This window comes from Pseudomyrmex gracilis, unplaced genomic scaffold (genome assembly GCF_002006095.1).
Source record: "Pseudomyrmex gracilis isolate BER0280 unplaced genomic scaffold, ASM200609v1 scaffold_1, whole genome shotgun sequence".
In the NCBI taxonomy this organism is placed as follows: domain Eukaryota; kingdom Metazoa; phylum Arthropoda; class Insecta; order Hymenoptera; family Formicidae; genus Pseudomyrmex; species Pseudomyrmex gracilis.
The window spans coordinates 1,275,082-1,294,742 of NW_018020585.1; the positions used below are offsets into that span (position 1 = coordinate 1,275,082).

Consider the following 19,661-nt stretch of genomic DNA (forward strand, 5'->3'; position numbering starts at 1 on the left):
TTTTATAAAGAATTATTTCGTAACGGTATCTTATTTTTTTTTTTTTTTTTTTTTTTTTTTTTTTTTTTTTAATCGTGAAAAGTAGAAGAGTTTCGAAAGGATGCCATATATACATATAGCGTGCATCTCGTCATGGTCAGTAATCATTACGTGAGCAGTTGACATATTTAGCGTAGTACGGTAATGGTTTACAATGATTGACATGTTCTCCCGACACAGAGCTCTTAAGCGTAATATATATGTATATATATATGTGTATATATATATATATGTCATCAGGCAAGTATATATTTCGATGATATTTGTGCGTGTGGATAGTAGTTCGGTGGTTGATGTGTTGATTAATGAGCGACGTAACTCTCTACGATCGCGGATGACATCGCTGGAGTGATACGCGCTTGTTGTGACGTTGACTGGAACATTGATTGGCTGGAATCATTTGGTTGGAGGAGCAAGACACATACAAAGGTGACAGTATGTTTGTACATACAGATGACGTGTGTGCGGATTATGTGGAATTGATAATAACGCTGAAAAAACTCAGCGATTTTGGCTCCGAGTCTTTGTACGTAGTTTGACAATAAGCGAATTGAGAATGAACAAACAATCGTGATAACCATGCACGCCACAAGTAACCGGTAGCATTTCAGAAGAAGAATGAGAAAATATTTTTCATCGTTTTTTTCGATCATCGAAACGTCTTTGCCGATTCATTATTAACAAAGCATAATCGTACAATCATCGAGCAATGATTGTAAACAATATTGAAATATTCGGTGGCTAATAAGTACAATTAGCAGTGACCATTTCAGTGGCGACATGTTCGATGCGAATGCAAAAAGCTTTGGAAGATAAAGATACATGCGCATGTCGAAACATCTTTCAACAATTACAATTTGCAATTATAAGAGAAAATTATTATTCTCTGATTAAACAACAATAAAATCTACAACTTATTTTCTTTTGCAAAAGAGGCGCGAATAAAAAGCAACACACGAAACGTTTTCCGGGATTTTAGCGTGCACGTTTGCTGGCGACTGACTAACATATCGATATAACGAGATTATCCAATTGAAAGAAAACGTCAACGGTTTCGAGATCGTCGAGGTGCGTCTGGAATAGAATCGATATACATATGGTAGCGTCTTCTAAACGCGCTGATGTGGCATGTCTCAGCCGATCCGGATTTCTATGTTTTCTTCCGCTCGTTTCTTTTCTCTAAAGTAGCGCGACAGGAAACAGCCCCACTAACAGAGCGCAGCGATCTTATCGCGAGGTAGCGTTGCGCACTTCCTAGCGTTCGGTACCTTTTTAGCGGGAGACGAGCCCGCTATAAAGCGGTGGTGCGCAGGTGGGGACAGCGCTGTAGCGACAGGCCCCGGGGCCCCAGCTCCTAAATAGCATTATGAGCACGCGAGTCCTGCTGCTGGCGACGTCTCGAGGCACTACCGTAATCGACGTCGTGGTTCTCCTCGTAGTCGTGATCTATGCGATCGCCCCGATCACGATTCGACCGCTCCAGCCGCGATCTTCTCGTACTTCCGCCGACATTCCCAGCACCGTAACTGCCTCCTGAATTGGAAAAGAAATATTGTTAATTATAAAATGAAATTTTACGCATCTCGTTCAAAGCGATCGGTGACTAAATTGCAAATTTTATATTTCTGTAAACTTCACAAGCCACAAAAGACGTTATTGACAGTTTATTGCAAAAATAATAATAATGTAATTTGTTGCTGATGTAATTTTTAAAGAAAATAAGTAAATAAATAAAAAAATGTCAATATATTTTCCAAACACAAAGTTCAATATTTTTGTAAGTTACTTGGTAACACAAGATATTGATTCACATTGTGCGTAATATGTAATTACAGAAATTTAATTTTTTATGTTTCTATGTATAATTTGCTTTCTAACGCGAAAAAAGCTATCTATGTACATACATTTACATTGCCCAAACTCTATCCTACTGAAAAAAAAAAGAACATCACTTGTGAGCGATTATTGTGAGAGCAATAGGAAAAAGAATCACATCATACCAACCATATCAATCAACAAATCAAGTTACTTAAAACATGCAAGCTCTAAGCAAAAAAGAAAAAAAATACTCTAAACAAAAAAAGAAAATAGAAGACGTTACGCAAAGACTCCGACGTTCAAACTAATGTTGCGCGAGTGCGCAGAAATCGAGAAGTAGAAGAGTCTGATCGATGCAACTTCGAAATCTCGCGAGATGACAGAGATCGCGTCCGTTCCACGATGTGAGGGTAAGAAAAAAACCCCTTGTAACTTCTGTCCTCTCGACTCACGCGGCTACGTCGTTAATTTCTCTACGAATCGTTAGATCATTTCTAGTCTATAGTCCTAATTCTATGTGAGAAGGGTTGGTGAAGGGCTTGCGAAACATATCATATCAAGTAAAAAACAGAGGATTAGAGACAAAGACAATCAGGCTAGACTTCTGTGTCGAAAAAGCGCTAAATTCTATTAGCATGTAATCAAAAGAAAACAACGAGAAGCATGTCGTGACCAGAAGTTTAGCCAAAAGATAATTCCGGCGGAGGTGAGGAATGAAAAGTCGGAGTTGAATATAACAGTGATGTAATTGCGCCAATGCGGTACAACAATCAGAACGCTTCCTCTTTTGTAATATCTATTTTAGGAAGTTCTCGATTTGCACGTTGCATGGTCAATTTTCGTAATTACTCCACTGCACAAGGAAAGATAAAATATAATCGGGGGAAAAATAAATCGTTTTCTCTTTGCTCGAGAAAGATAAGATCGGGTCGGTTCCGTGTTTCCGGGCCCATGCACCAAACCCATCTGTACTTACTACGCCCTCACAAAAGGGTATTCCTATTACACAGTCTCTAAATTTCACAAATGCATCCACACCCGGAATTAATATTCGCAGGCGCGAAGACGGAGCGTACAATTTGGCCGGTTTATGGCGCATAAAATCGCATCCGCGATGAAGGAGGAAGTAGAAGTGGCACAACAACAACAGGTACACGTCCCGCGCGCTTGGGCCTTCTTAATGCGATTGTTTCGTCTTGGCCTCTTGGTCACCGCGACCATTGTTGTACGGGCCCTCTTTTCGGATGACTCCCGTGGCAGCCACTGCCTCCACTTTTACACGTAAAAAACAAAGAGAACATCGGAGTCAGAGCTCGTTTCTGATGACAGAATTGATTATCTGCGCGAGCGTCCTCGCGAATAAATCAGTTTTTCGCAGAATTTTTTTATTCGTTGATTTCGCGAGGGAGTGCAACGCGATATAAAGAGCTTAGAAAGTTAAGAATGAAAAGGAAATAAGTATAAAAAAAAAAAAAAACAAAGTGATATGTAGAGCCATTCGTGTTGATTCGCCTTGTGCAATAGCTTCGGCGTTAATTGAGCATAACTTGAAAACACGCGTGGATTTTTTTTAACTTTGTTTTTAAAAATTGTTTTTTTTTTACGATTCCAAAATCAATTATAAAATAATATTTTTATTGAAAATAAAATTCGATAAGTCGAGTAAAGAGAGTCTTATATTTTAGTTAAAAAAAAATTACACTTTAAAATTCCAGTATAATTCAATTGTATATTCAATTCAGTTGAGATTTATTTGTTGAATAAATCCACTCGTGGTTGATAACAAACAGCGCAACGTGCGCGAGGTAAGCTGCAGTTAAATGAGAGAAGCATTCATGTTTAATGATTATTATAAATATTTCAACTATGTAAAAGGAAAGATTTTTTGGGGATTGTATGAAAATGTATTTTTTTGTGTTTTGGAATAGCGATTACACAAAAACGAAACATAGATTTGTTCGCACTAACGAGAAAGATAAACGCGCCTCAGTCTTACTGCACTGGATACAAGTTTGTATCAACTCCTACGTTTGATCCGTAAATTGCCGCTGAAAAGAAATATATAACGTCAGGATAAGATGATGTCGATTTGATGATAAAAAACGAATATGCGATAAATGCACAAGCGATTTCAGCTGTAGTCTTTTGAAGTGAAGGAGAATGCGAAGTTGAAAGAAATTGCTAACAATATCCTGATCGATCCACCATGAATCGTCGATCGCTACATGTAACTATAAAATTAAAAATAAACTAATATATACATAAATAACATCGAAATCCATGTAATGTGCGTGTACACATATATACGTGTGTGCATTAAACATAAATTTTATATCATTACAGTTACCTGTGCAAAAAATTTACATGCACTTATAATTATACAAGTTGCATTATAATAAATAATTGATCTCATTTAAGAATATAATACTAAAAAAAAACAACCAAACATGTAAAATATTGATACAATAAAGTAAAATTGCCGAATTTTAATATATACGTATCATGCTACAGCAAAGTAGAAAAGTTTTTAAGTTGTGTAATATCGATATAGTACACCGCATATAAAAGTAGATGTTGGCACATAGATTTCGACAGAGAATGCAAAGTTGCATGCCACTAGCATTTTCGAGAACTCTACTTCTTACAACGGATTCATGCAACGTTGGCATACAACTAGCAATCGACGCTGATAGACGAAGACGAGAGAAAGAGTGCAAATACTCTTGAGGGAAATATTAGATTACCTCTTCGATGATAGTAAGATTCATTAGGGACACCTGAGAGGACAAGAAGAAAATGTCGAGTGTTAGTAGCGAAATTGGGTCTCTGTTAGACTTATGAGTAAGCTAAAAAGCACGAATAAGGATCAGGAAATTGAAAGAGGAATATTTAAGACAAATTTATGCGATATCAAATATTATAAAATGTTTGAATCTCTTGATTAAAGTTAATAAAATTTTTTTAACTATTTTTCTAATATACTCTCTTTGCAACAACATGACGACAATTTCCTTGAAGTCGGTATTTCGATCTCTAAATAATTTCGAACATTGTCAAATATGGAGACGAGACCGACTTCCGGTTGACAGAGCCAAAACCATCAATCGACATACTACGCGTCGATTTGCGTCGTGTACGATGATGTTGCTGCCAAAACTGATATATCGTCGTAAATCATCGTCGGCTTTACATTGTTTTTCACAGTTTTGGACGGATTCCACAAAACCATTAAGAACAACCGAAATATTAACTCCCGAAAACACTGGTATTCTATTCGATGGCACTTAAAACTTTTCTACTGTGTCTCAAAATTATTTATATATAAAACAAAAATATCTCTAACCAATATTAATAATAAAATAACTAATATTATTAAAATAAATTTTTTCTATTTGATATTTTCTTGTTGACATGCAAATATTTCGTGCTATAAGCTTGTAGATCTCAGTCTGCACATAATGTCGTAAATTAAGAGAAAATTAAAAAATTGAAATTATAAGAAAAATATAGAATTTTAAAAGAAACAATAATTTAACTTAAATTTAAGCGTACACAAAATATTTGCAGATATATTAATTTTAAAATTTACGAACTTAATTAATAATCTTTGACTGATCAAATTAATACCTGATGGCACACGTTGTGCCGCCGGTGCATCAGGTGTAGGCACAGCACGCGGAACCGTCGAGAAATCCGGCGGATGTGTTGCTCTCCAATATGCTTCCAGGTACTCGGCCACGTGTTCGCATGCATCTTCTAACTGATTCTCATCCAAGATGACATCGAACATCTCCGGCGGACACTGAGCCAGCTTCTCCGCGGCCACCATTTGTACATTAAGGTGACGTATCTGCGACTTTCCTCGAGATTTGATCAGCCTCTGTAGTACTTTCGGCGAGGTAATCTTCAAGTACACGATCGTCGGCGCTAGGCTGGTCTTTGCCAGTTGCGACGGATGATTGATTGTGTCGCAGTCCAAAATAACTAGCTGTAATTGCGTGAGAAAGTCGATTAACTTTTCTTCAAAAAAACATTTATTTATTAAATAAATTCCAAATAAATGCACATTTTATATAAAATATAGTGAAATAAATATTTATATTAAATCAAGTAAAGTGTAAAAAATACAGAGAAACTTTTAGTGTTATTTTAAAGTAGTTCCTACAAACCTGAAGAGTTCTGGCAAGTTCAAAAATCCTCTCGATCTCTTGCTGAACTTCCACTAAACAACTGTTTCTGCTTGTCGTCCGTTCCATAATTGCTCTTTTAGTTGGATTGTTCAGCAAAGATCTTTTTGCTAACGAAATATCAGCCATTACCCTTGTAATAATTATCCTACAATAATAAGATTTATATCAAGAATCTCATTTTTCTGTTTGTCGGATAAAAGTTAAGTTCGCGTAAGACCGACAGCGAGACTCGATATGTGAGTGAAGAAACAGACCTGCCGTCAAAACGATGTTTGAGAAAATCGAAGATCGCCTTCTGCATCATATCCGTCACTTGGTAACCCTTGAGCGACGGTCCTACCAACACCACAGGCCTCATAGACGGTACCACGTCGTAGGGGGTTGTCGTCTCCTGAAAATTCAAGCAAACGATCAGTCCGATCAATCGAGATAAATTCCGTTTTGCCAATATCGGCCCCAGGATAGTCTCACTTACGTAGGACTGCGTGAGCACGGTATGCAACATTGAAACATTGAAATCAGTTAATGGCCACGTCGACTTGACACATGCGACCTCCTGCACGGCCAAAGTCCTTCCCTGAACGTACGAACGCCCGCGAGACATCCTCTTCAATGCACCGAAGGTACTTTGGCCAAGCAGCATGTTAGTAACTACGATATCGAGCTAAGGTGTTAACGGCCTGCTATATAAAGAAACTAAATCGTTTCGACTAGATTTTACCACATGGTGATTTTCACCACGCGCGGCCCCGAATAGAGACGATCGCTGGACGAACGCTGTACGCGCAGTAAATGGCGAAAAAATTAAGCAACATTGTGTTATAGTAAAAATGCGTGATTACTATTTACCAGTCGCTTCGAAAAAGACTTTCCAAATTCAACAAAGAAACGTAAATTGTAATCTTCTCAAACTCTGAGAATGTAATTCCAAAAATTATCTGCGAGTATATATGCAAATTTATAAATATATACACAGTTGCAAACATGTGTGTGCAAGAATAGGTACACAAAGTGTTATAAATTTAGAGAAATAGTCGCACTGTTTCTTTAACGACTGGTAAATTTAACGTCTTAGGCAACGTCCATAGTGAAAGCGTATTTTTAGTTATTGACCAAATGTTTGGCGTCAATATTAATTTTCACCACACCATACGCACATACGCGCACGCATTCACGCACACGCACAACTCTTTTATTCTCTGTGGGTGGTATATTGGCATAGAAATATTAAATATATTATGTTAGAAGAAATGTATAGAAAATGTAAAGTTTCTCTAATTGTGTGAATAATCGAAGAAAATTTTCACAAAACACACATTTATAAAAGTGTAATATTGCTGGAAATAAAACCGTTTCGACATGGACGAAGCTTAGAGTTGCAAATCTATTAAGATGCACAAATAGATCGATATTATTTATGTACACCAAACTGGTATAATCATTTTCATCACATAATGCAAAGAGAATATGAAAAATACGTAATTGTAAAAATTATAATTTATCGGAGAAATTAATTTTAAGCTTATCGCACAGATAATTTGCACTATTAATTTGACTTTTAAGAGATTTCTCTATTGTATAACACATATGTGAAATGAATATCATACTAATTTAGTGCACGAATACCAGATCACACAAGTGTAAAAGCTCAAACTGTGCAAATATTGCGTTAGGTATTCGCGACAGCGTAGTTCGCCAGGCGTTTACCGGCTTCTTGAAGAAGTTCTTCCGTTTCTCCTTAGCAGGCAGGGTCGTAAGTGTCGCCTTGCCAGGCCTCATGTTCCCAACAGTGTCGCTCTCGTCACCTGTCAAAAGAATACATTCGATTTACTTAAAATCACGTCTGCATCTCGAACGATAAACGAGTCCTTCTTTCTCTCAAAAGAAGCTATTAAGAAGCACTCAAAAGATGTGATGCAGTTAGATATAATTCACTAATTTAGGCTCGTGTTTCTGCTTATAGTAGCGGCTAGCTACAGCAGTACTAAAAAACTCGCGTATGTCTTGATGAGTGGAATGATTACGGTGACTTACCTCCAATGACTTTTAGCAATGAGACAGAAATAAATAGAGGATGTGGTAAAGCGGGAGCAACAATAATGTGCAATCTCTTTCACGCGAGAGCAAAAATAGAGAAGCTCGCATTTTCGTGTAGACCGCAAGAAAGAAAAAAAGAAAGTATTTGGAATTGTACTAAAATCAAATAAATGTATTGTATACGTGTGTGTTATTTAAATTGTTTGTAATATTTAAATTACGTTATATAACAGTATAGTATTTTTTATTTACTTGCGGGCTATACGGAAATCGCGATCTAAAGTGGTAATCGGGATATAAGCATTGGAAGCTGGTATTTATGTGTCTGAAATAGTGGATACTTAGGACCTCAAGCGAATATATTATTGTTTGTATTCACATGTCTTTTTACGACCCGCCAGTAGCAACGATCCGTCCGCCTGTAATTCACTGTCGAGGATCAAGCTGAGGAAGTTCCCAATCAAGTACACCAAATTGGGTACGTATAACGTGAATTTTGAGGAGGGGGCGGGGGAAAGAAAGAAGGACGTGCTAGGATACCTGGCGTAGGTGGTGTGGAACCACGTGAGGGCATACCACTCTCGCCAAGGTTGCCTGAAGACCCTCCTCGTGTCGAGTAGAGACGCGTGCCACGGGAAGCGGTCGCCTGCGATCTCAAGTTCTCCAACTTTACCGGTGACGGGATAAAACCCACATCGCAGTTCTCTTTCACGAGCCTACCGATCCACCAGTTGTTGTCGTACTTCTCCTAAAGATAGAAACGCAGATTGTGAGTGAAACACAAATTTTGTACGAGAATTTATTATTTTTAATACAAAAGAAATATTCATGAGACACAGTGTGTGCTCGCGCACCTTGATGTGAAGAAAGTCACGAACGTGAAAGCTGATGGCCGATCCGTGAACGGGTGAATCATCGTCGATGGATCCGTCATAACTCACGTTGGTTCGCACCGCAAACGCTACCGGCTTCGACTGGAATCAAAAATTGAAAAAAACAATTTGAACGATTGTGATGTCTTGACTTTGTGTGTATCGATAAACGATTTAGATATTTTTGAAATTTTCTACTAGTCACGCGATAACAAAAGACATTGTATCAGTTACGGACAGTAATTGTATACTGTTCTATTTAAGTAAAATAATCATTAAAAAAAAGTATTGGTATTATTTTTATGTTTTTAACATTCGGTTTATATGTAGCAATCTGTTCGTGATTGTATTTGGTTGCGGGGATTGACTATTATCGACCTCGATGACAAATGCGATGTCGTCGCGTACCATCGCGCTTAGTTACGTATCATCGCCCCCTTGCCCGTGTTATCGACTTTTCTATCGGGTCACGGTGCAGCTTCTATATCGCGATATGTACACAAACACGGATAATTATATCGCATGTGCGGAGTGGAAAATAAGATCCGGTCACATTGCCGCGCCCGCAGACGAGCTTCACGGCCGATCGACACATTGTCAGCTTGTGCGTGGACAACGCATTGCCAGTGACAACACCGTCGCGCGTCGTAGTAAAAGAATAAAAAGCGTTATGTATTGCGGCGATGCGGAGCCTCTCATTTTTATTGCGATGACGAGCTTATCCTCGAAGGTCGTCCCTCGCCAATCAATATCCGTTCACCGCTAAGTCGAAGAGAACTAACTCGATCAGTTACTTCGTATTTGACGTTAGCGACTATCTCGTAATTCCACCTGTCATTCGAATCTTGTATAGCCTTTGTTACGTAATCTATCATAAAACATTTACTGCGCTGTTTGGTCTCAACCATTTTGTTTACAAATACAAAATCCATTTTATAAAACAAATGCGTGCATCACGAGTACATGTTATAAATAAATTAATACACAATAATTTAATAACATAGATATAAGATAATTACATTTTGAGTAAAGAGGTAATGTGTTTTTTATGGAAAACAATTGTGATTATTATTAACAAAAATTATGTTTACGTATATGTTTGTATATTTCTCTGAACATTTACAAAAGCAGTATTTGTATTCTTAAAAAATTTTTAAAAATCTCGAAAAATGCTCAAAGTATATCTAAAAATGCCACTCATGTTCTCATCGTAAACCATTTCACTGTACGTGAACGCTGGCATTATGTATATATATATATATATGTATATATACTCTGTCGCACTTAAACATTTAAAGCTGCAACGCGCTCTCATATACGAAAGCTAGATGTGGGTTCGTATTTTTCATATAAATTTCTCTCTCTCTCTCTCTCTCCCTTTGCTGCGCTACAGGCGCGGAAAGTTACGTGAAGTTCTGATTGGCACTTCGCCGAGAGCTACATCCTGTTCGTTTTTCTTTCGCTTTTTGTTCTCGGCACTGCGCTTTATCGCACGTGGATTTAATTCCGTCGTTTCTGATGGACATTTACGTGCTTATGACGCGGTTGTAAAATACGGCAAAAATAATGGAAAAAAAAACACTCCTCCAATCGATAAGTAAATCCAGCACGCGCGAAAAGAAAAACGACGCAAAAACTGACGCGACATAACGCGAATAAATTGGATCGCAAAGAGGATCAATGACTTACTCTTGATCTTTCGAGTTGCTCGAGGGCCTGCCTCTCTTTCTCGCGTCGAAAGCTCTCCTTCTCCTCGTCCAGCGAGAGATCCGAGCTCGGCTGCGAGTAGTTCGAGTCCGCCGAGCCCTGAAATTGAACAAATACAAAGAACTATTTACTATTTATTTTTATGCACAAGTATTAAATATACAACTCTCTTATTTTCTTTATAGTAAATTAATTGTCTTAAGAGCAAATTTTGCATGTTGATTCGAATATCTTCGCAATCTTCTACATACAATGTATGTGGTCTTACTTGTCGAAATTAAAAAGATATTATTAAAGAAACACAGTTCATGAAACCTCAGATATTACATTATCTTCGTTCGTGCTTGTACATAATATTTTAAGGTGATAAAAGTTTTTAATGTTTTCAAAATCTATAATGTGTTCCAAAAAAAGTCTCATCCCTCTTGTGAACAACAACAAACAATAAACAACATTTACTTTTTATGACTATAACAAAGTTAACTATGACTTTGTCCGCAAGACCGTGAATGATAAACTGCCCTACGACGCAGTTGATTACGTCTATCACGCTCTACAAGCAGCGACGTAGAATCTCACGTAACAAAGAAAATCGATCTAACAAGCGTTAATTAGTTCCTAATGAAATTAAATGAATTAATCGAGCACGGAAAGACGCTACGTTTTCTCGCTCAATATTCGTGGTCGTAAAACATTTCAAATCGGTATGAAAATTAATTCGTTTGTTGAAAAAATCTGAGATTAATCATCGATGTCAACGCGATCGGTTTTTGTTCATTTTTACATCAAGATAACAAGTTGTTCAAATTTTGGTTTGATGTCACTCAAGGAGCGAACTCGAGATCCTTTGTGCCTCAAAATCTCATCAATAACGTCTTGAAAGATGTGTATCCGGAATATAAGAAAAATGTATCAAGGACAAAGAGGATGAACTTCAAGGCCAGTAGAGCATGTCGTCCGAGCGCGGAGCTAACTTTCACTGTAAAAAAAAAGCGAATCTCAATCGAGCGCGCGATCAACGTAAATCCGTAAATCATCGCTGCGCTGCAACGACGGCTCGCACGGATGATCGGTCGTGCTTCACGCCACGTTACCTAATGTGAGCCTTAAACGCGATACGCTATAGAAAATTCTATACGTCTAGGAAGCGGCGCGTCTTTGACGTAGTTCGAATTTCTCGTCCTCGCGCCTCCTTGCTCAAAGTGCGGTCATGGCAATCAGTTATTTTTATACGAAAGGGTCTCGCTACCTACATCCCTTGATGATCCCTTAAGTGTAATTACAATATCTCTTGATGGGGAAAAATAAACGTGCACGTCATGTCACGCCTTCATTGTATAAATATATAATTTTATTTCACATCTCTTTTTTATTACATACACACACACACACACACACTCATACGTCCTTGAGAAAATTAAAATAAACAAGATTTAATAAAAAATCTTAAAAAGCGCAAAAGAATAAAAGATAGAAGGACACATTCGAAGGATTTTATTCTCAGTATACCTGAGTGAATAGCTTGTTGTAGCCGGAATTGTGTTGATTGTACCCGATCATCGCCGGGAGTCACCAACATGGAACACAGTTATGATGGTGTTCTTCTGACGGTGCTTAATCCTCTTTAGCTCCGATTCGGAGATCCGAATCTTATTGAATCGACCCTTTAAGTTCTCGCTGAGCACACATGCTAGTGTGCAAGTTTAATATACTATTTTCACTCTTGTCAAAAACTCTTGTCTATCGCACTGATTTATTAGCGTTTGTGCCCGCTACGCCATGTTGAATGGCGCAGTGGCACAATGCTTGCAAAAATTTCCTTAAGCGCGTGTCTCACTTTTTTCGTTTTCGTTTGCAAGCCATCCAAACAAACTAATCTCAATCTAGTTCCGAGTAATGGTCAACGCCGTTTTATGACGACAGGCTGCAGTGCGTTTCATATTCATGACGGAGATCCGATCCAAAACAGTCATTTCTTATTCAATTTAAGTCTGAATTAGGGTCAACTGCAATATAGTACATTGTACAAAAGATAATAGGGAAGACAAGAGCAGACGTGATAAAAGTGGACAAACGCAGGCGTAATTGATTGAAATAATTGTTTATTAAACACAATATTTTTTATCTACGTCGTGTTATATATCATGAAGAACATTATTATATTCTAGAATTAGGAAAGCGAAAAATGGAAAAAGGAAAATAGATTTCTTTTCCAAGTTACTATAATTAAACCGTGTTATAATTTAATCTGATTAAAATTTACTTGTACTACGAAGTACTACGAAGAAGTTGATGACACTCTTCCTAAAATTATCTGCTTTACGACAGTATCAAAACATATTCACGTAAGCACGAAGCATTAATAAATTCCACGCGCGATCACGATATGATAGAGATAAAACTATCGTATAACATCAACGCGACGATAATGAGTAGTGAATCTAGTCTTCCGAGAGCTTTTATCTACACTTATAATAAAATATCCTACAAAAGTTTTAATAGTAATTATATTCCAATTTTAATAAAACTTCTTTTTTAAAGAATATTAAGGATAAATATACTTTCAATATATTTCGAATCGAAGAGAGAACCAAAAAGAGAGACCATTAATTTATAAAGATTTGTTGTTTCTTACCGATTTTCAGTAATTTGTAAACATTCTGAACATTAAATCTTCACCGAAGTGACGTTACGTTTACAAACCGGCTTTCGTTCGAGAAACCTTGCTACGACTCGACTGATATAAATTTGCACTACTTGTGCACGCGATCAGCGTCTATACATCTAACATATTCACGCAATCGTAAGTGATTGAAAATTACATTGGTTGCAATACTCGATAATTTTTATTGGGTCGCATAATCGTGTGATTTAATGCGAGCATAACAATGAGAAATTTACATTTGTCATTTTGAAGATTATAAACTGTTGAGTTTGAAAACAATAGCGATAGAAATAAAAACAGATTCTTCTGGTTAGAGAGACGTGTGCTAAGGCTTTTAATTGAGCGAGATTAAATCGATGACGGTCTATTTTATCTGACGTTTATTCACAGATTAGACAACAAACTTTTCAGCTGATTGTCTCGGTTTATAAAGAGCCCTTGAGTTAGAGAACGTCAGGGGTTACTTTCGATGATACCACTTATGTAAATCGGTTGTTTACATGCTTCAGATACAGCCTATATTCAAAAATAAATTATTAGGAAATTTTGATCACACATAAAAAAAAAAGAAAGATCACACATAAAAGACATTAATTGTGCGACAATCGCACAAGTAATATTTATATATAACTTTGAATGATGGCTTTTTTAAGGCAGAACAATTTTAAAATTCTGTATTTTATTACTTATTATTCGTTTAGTCATAATGAAGTTTTTTCAACAGAATTAAAGAAAACGTAATTTTTTATCAGAAAATTTTTCCTATATCTATTTCACTCTCAAAATGTCTTTTTCTTCAAAATGTATAAATTTAAGAGTTAAAAAATATATTATATCAAGTAAAGTAATTGTTAAAATAATCTAAAAATATTTACAACTTGCGTATATATTTATGTTACATAATTTATATTATATAAAGTATTGATAATATTGATAAGAGTTGAATATTTAATTTTCTTAGTGAATAAGTACAACATCTACTTCTAATAGTCCATTTATAACTTATTTATATTACATAGAAAAAGGTTTTTCTACATCTGTTATTAATACGAAACGTGCCATCCCTAAAACATAAATATTGCAAATAAGAAAGTAGAAAAATTGAATTAGAACAGTAAAGAGATCTTCTGGAAAAGAATTACGCGTCGAGTGTCATCACGCAATTCCCTGATCACCACGTCAGTCTAATAATTAATTCAACACAAAAATAACTTTGAAAATGATCTCAGCTCTTTCAATTATTCGAAAGTTCGAGGAGAAGTCGACTTCTGATTTATCAAGTTTATTTCTATATAATCGACACATTAACCCTCTTGCAATTAGATATCGGTTCCTAATTTCTAATTTAATTGAGAAATTTACATGCAATTAAAATTAAAATATATTAACATACGGAGAGTAAAAAAATAATTAAATGTAGATGAGTTGAAAAAAATATTAAACTGTAATAAACTAGATTAAATATATTTGTTCTGAAAACAACGGAAAAACTTGTTAAAAAATTTTACGAACTTTAAGACATTTTTATCATGAGTAATTTTAAGCGATTGTGTAAACTGTATACACAATCTCTTCTCTTTAATTTAATCTCCAACTAAGTAAACAGAAACGATTGATAACCGTCGGTCTCATTAATTTTAGTATTCTTCAGGGCAAAATAATTTGAATCTCTTTTACCTCTTTCTCAATAATATTGTACAAGTAGACAGAAATTAGATCAAAACTTATAACTTCATAGATCAATAAGCTTTCTCTATAAAGTCGTTGCTAATCTGTGAAAACTCTCAGAAAAAAAAACATCAATGAGACGCTGAAAAAAATATGTCATCTCCTTCTCGTTTAAGTCGCAAATAAGATTCACTTTACAAATCGAAACTCTTCATCTTGACCCACACCAAAGCTACTAAACCGATGTTGTACCGCAGCACTGTGGCGCCCGGAAGCAGGTCAACGACATCATGCAACCCCTCGAGTATAGTTTCCACGTTCCAGCTCGCCAGTCGATCGACAAATAACTCGAGCCGGTTTTATCAATTTTTACCTGTAGTCGCCTGCGTTTGTCCTATTAATTCTCACATTACACACATTTTTGTATCACTCTTTACAAACCCTCATTCGTGCCCGTCTAATTGTAAGCACCAGACAAGTCACGTTTGGTCTTGCGAAAATTCTTTCTCTTTTTCAACATGATAGCACTTTATCTCTCAGATATTTTATAAACGTCTCATATTACATGCCGTAACATGACATAAGCACATGGCAATATGATATCTGTAAAAACAAAACCGTTGTCTTTCCCAAGAATAAAAATTTTCTCAATTACACTAGGAAAAACAAAAACCCTTTGTTTCTGAATAATGATATTTCTCGTATGTAGTGTCACGCGTATCCACGACACGCGCGAGTTTTCACCCTCGCGAGCTTTCACCCCTGCGGGGTAGTAACGGATAGACGCGGAGCCCGCGAGAGCGATTGGTCGGCGGTGTCTGCGCGCACTGACACTACATGATTCTCGCAAATCGTACTCTTGGCCGGGTCGCCGTTACTCCGGTGATAGTGTCCGTTTTGCGACTCGTCCGCACGCGGGCGCCACCGCGAGATGGTCGGACGACACCCCCTATATCGATCCGCGGGGTGCCGCTTTCTCGGCTCCGTACCGCCGCGCGTCCTCCTCCGCAAACCACCCGGAGTGCGACACCGCCAGGCCACTGCTCCCTGATGGCAACGTGTCCTATCAACCACCCGGTGTACACGTTTCGCGTCGCTACAGCATTGCTCAAATATGATCGACAATGTAAAATAGAAAAGCTTAAAATAATAAATTGCGAAAAAGAAAAAAAGAAGGAATTGTTTATATAAAAAGAGTAATTATGTAAATATGTTCTTTGTATGATGATTATATATTTTGGTTAATCATTAAACCACTTGAGGTATTCACGCAATGTAAAACAAAATATCATATGCTCGATATGTAAATCAATTTTTAAGTCTTTCTTAAAAAAATAAAATATTAGATTTTGTTTTTACAGAAAAATTTTATAAAACTTTATGTTTGATATAGAAAATGATACGTTTGAGATGAAATTTGTGTCGTTTGACATATAATCAAAGTACGATGCAGTTACGCGAGTTGCAAAATAGAAAAAATAATAAATAAAGGAATAACCTATTTTCTGCCAATCAATTTCACCTTGAAATCTAGGTCGTCCATACATGTAGGTCACGCATGGTGCGTGTCGCTTTCCCTTTAATCTACTGCCTTCGTGGATCTAGTTAAGTTACAATCAACACTATTGTTCTGGCAAATATTATTTTGCGCTTGACATTTTTCATTGTTTTATTTTATTTAAAAGATATTGATTTTTTATTTTATTTAAAAGACATCAATTTTATTTTTCGAATGAATCGAAAACTGCAGGACATCTTGTAGAAATCTGATATTGCAAATAATAATAATCGAATTGCTTTTATGTCTCTATATAGTATAAACTTATAAAAAAAGACAGATAAACTGTGTTAAACCAATCGAATTATTAGTGTACTTAAATAAAGTACATTTTACATGTATCGACTTGTTTCAAACATATACCATATCGGTTTTACGATTACCCCCTTTAAACGGATATTTTTATCAATGCCAGTCAACCGCATGTTAAACATTCCAAGTTTGATATTCCAGAAATGCAAATAATCCGATGTAGCTAAGGTATTTGGCAGTTATTGCGATAGCGAGGACCATCAATGGTCGAAGGACATAGTTGCTATTTCTGTAGAAAGTTTCGGCGCTACATGAACATCCTGTCGCTTCGCATCGAAAATAGAATTGTGACCGGCGATATTTATACGAATCGTCGTACTACGTTACCGTTAATATAGAGCAAGCGGCAATGTCGTGAAAATAATATTCGATTTACCCTTCTTCGTCCGAATGGCTTGTAATGCTCCCGTTTCGCTGGTTTTCGTAAATGTGCCATGGTGATAGACGTAAGTCGATGAAAACCAAACGAAGATCGATCAAAACCTGTGACGTTGTCGTTGATACTGAAGAGAAGAACGGATCTGTTCGATTGGCCAGAGATCAGTTTTCGTCAGCTTCGCGAGTCCATCGATTTCCGGCGCCAGGTACGTCGAGTCCTGATTCGAAGCCGCATTTATTACACTCTACTGTCTAGTTTTTTTTTTTTTTAACCCATCCAGCACAGATATACGGCACACGCGAGTTCCATGTGAAAGAGATGCGTTGAAACAGGATTACCCATCAATTCAAACACTTGATTAGGAAAGCTCGAGAACTAAACTTATTTTCCACGATAATTTAGTCGACTAAAAGCAATTTTCTAGTTAGAATTATTTACTGGACTTGTTGAAGTTTACTTTGCACACATGCGCACACCGCTATTAATAAATTGTAATATTACTTTTGTTTTTATTGCGTATATATATAAGACCTCACAAACTCCTTTCTGACCTCATCAAACTTCTCTAGTTTCGCGAATGTTAATTCTGGTATCTAATATCTTCCAATATCCTCATTTTCAGTTTGACAGCTAATTATGTATAAAGTTCTATAATGTCGCTTTACTGAATGATGTTACTTTAGTAGGGAAAGCAGATATTATCAGGCACTATGTTGTACCTCTCTTGAAAACTGAGGACACTTTGAACATCACCCGATCTTTGGATCGATGCCTACAAGTTAGTCTGTGACGTCTTCAAGAGTATATCAGACACATAAATCTCTAGCCCTGACCTTGACTTATCAGTAATAATTTTTCGCCGATTGAGACTATCAACAAAATCAGGGAACTTCAGTTAATAACTTTCGTAACTATTATAAAATTATTCCAAGATTTTTCCCTCTCTCTTTTTTCTGGTCAAATTTCATGATTTTTTACATATAATTACATCAGTAAAACAAAAATTGACTTATGTTAACAAAAAGTATTGAATTGTGTTTTTTTTTTTTTTTTAAGTTAGCAATTACATTAAATCGTATATTTTCGTCCAAATTTGAAAACTTTTTTTTTTTGAGCAAATTGTTGGTTAAAATAAGTTATGACACATTAACGGCTTCTGGTACGTGGATTCCGAATGATTCAGAAACCTGGTTATGAAATTAGTGCGATCCAGTAAACAATTCCAGGAAATGTTAACCCTAACACGATGATTAATCGCTGCATTTCATGCACCTCTAGATCCTCAATCAATCTATCTATCAATAGACCGAGTCACTTTTTTAATGTCGTCCGTCACGTAAAATTTCAACTGCACTGTATTAACACCAGATCGATCACTCCGCTATACGGCTACGACAGTACAGAAGTCACGTGTTGATTTCCCAGAGGGCTCTAGAACTCCGATCGAGACAACGAACTCGAATTCTCGTCACGACGAAGAATGCGATTTTTGAAAGATGTTTTTCTTTTCTTATATCCGCGGATTAACGATGAGAATTTTCTAAGATCCGATGCGGGACGAGCTCAGTGTGAATGTGCTGGTGCTACTGAGTGAGTCGAGAAGCTTTTGGAACGCATTGCGACCTCCTCCACTATAAATAAAACGGCGGCTGCCACATCGAAAACTCTGCCAGAGAAGACAAGCAGCGTCGATTTGCCGTAATTTCCCTTCGCAAAACTCAAAAACCAGAAGAATCTTCGAGTGGCGCGAATTAGTCTGAATAGATTATGTGCCGTCAATATCTTCAAACTCTTGTGTCAATTTGTCCATCGAGTGGTATTGATCACATTTTTAGCGTCTAGTAATCTTTGTCGGAGTTTCAAGTATTTTGTTTGATCTGTGTCCAAAAATGCAGATAATAAAATTTTTACAGATCTTCATAAGACTTGTGTCTTCTTTTTTAAATAATTATACCATAAGAAGCTTTGTATTTTACAACACGTGGTTTCTTAATTTTACTAAACTTTTGGACAAATATATATTTAGATCGTCAAATATATGTATAATAGCTTATTTTTAAAAATTTGTAATTATTTTTACTAAAATGTATTTCTCAAATTTTTATCATCTAAAGTCGTTTTGAATTTTCTATTGTCAGCTGGCTCATTAGCGTTGTAAACTTATACACGGATCTATATAAAAAAATTTTTCGGTCTTATAATGTAAAGTTTTTTATATATTAGAAAATATACACATTTATATTTTTAACAATTACATTCTCTAAAACAAAGATATAAATATATATATAATTAGTATAAATATAGTATATAAATGAATTATTATCATTATATGTATCCACATATGTGCGCGTGCATACGCACACAAAAACTTTTCTCACCGTTATTCTATTGCCTCACTCGAAAGGTTCTCCGAAGA

The 19,661-nt window shown here is 36.3% G+C and overlaps 1 protein-coding gene across 15 annotated transcripts in view; it reads right to left on the reverse strand.

The window, feature by feature from the left end:
• Nucleotides 1–39: 39 nt before the first annotated feature.
• LOC109852898 (voltage-dependent L-type calcium channel subunit beta-2) overlaps nt 40–19,661 on the reverse strand; it is a 61,616-nt gene continuing 41,994 nt past the window's right edge. The window contains exons 1-12 of one of the 15 annotated variants that reach the window (XM_020424527.1): nt 18,518–18,811; nt 17,243–17,496; nt 10,646–10,762; nt 8,939–9,058; nt 8,625–8,832; nt 7,755–7,852; nt 6,523–6,528; nt 6,302–6,438; nt 6,027–6,192; nt 5,485–5,845; nt 4,602–4,634; nt 40–1,572 (exon numbers count right to left, since the gene is read on the reverse strand). In XM_020424527.1, the coding sequence (XP_020280116.1) occupies nt 1,394–1,572; nt 4,602–4,634; nt 5,485–5,845; nt 6,027–6,192; nt 6,302–6,438; nt 6,523–6,528; nt 7,755–7,852; nt 8,625–8,832; nt 8,939–9,058; nt 10,646–10,762; nt 17,243–17,302 (1,485 nt within the window). In that variant the 5' untranslated portion in view covers nt 17,303–17,496; nt 18,518–18,811 and the 3' untranslated portion in view covers nt 40–1,393. Of the gene's footprint in view, nt 1,573–2,933; nt 3,130–3,736; nt 3,906–4,601; nt 4,635–5,484; nt 5,846–6,026; nt 6,193–6,301; nt 6,439–6,522; nt 6,529–7,754; nt 7,853–8,624; nt 8,833–8,938; nt 9,059–10,645; nt 10,763–12,172; nt 12,670–15,413; nt 15,818–17,242; nt 17,652–18,517; nt 18,812–19,661 lie in introns of those variants that run through there. The other 14 variants (XM_020424547.1, XM_020424537.1, XM_020424517.1 and 11 more) reach the window with 14 other exon arrangements.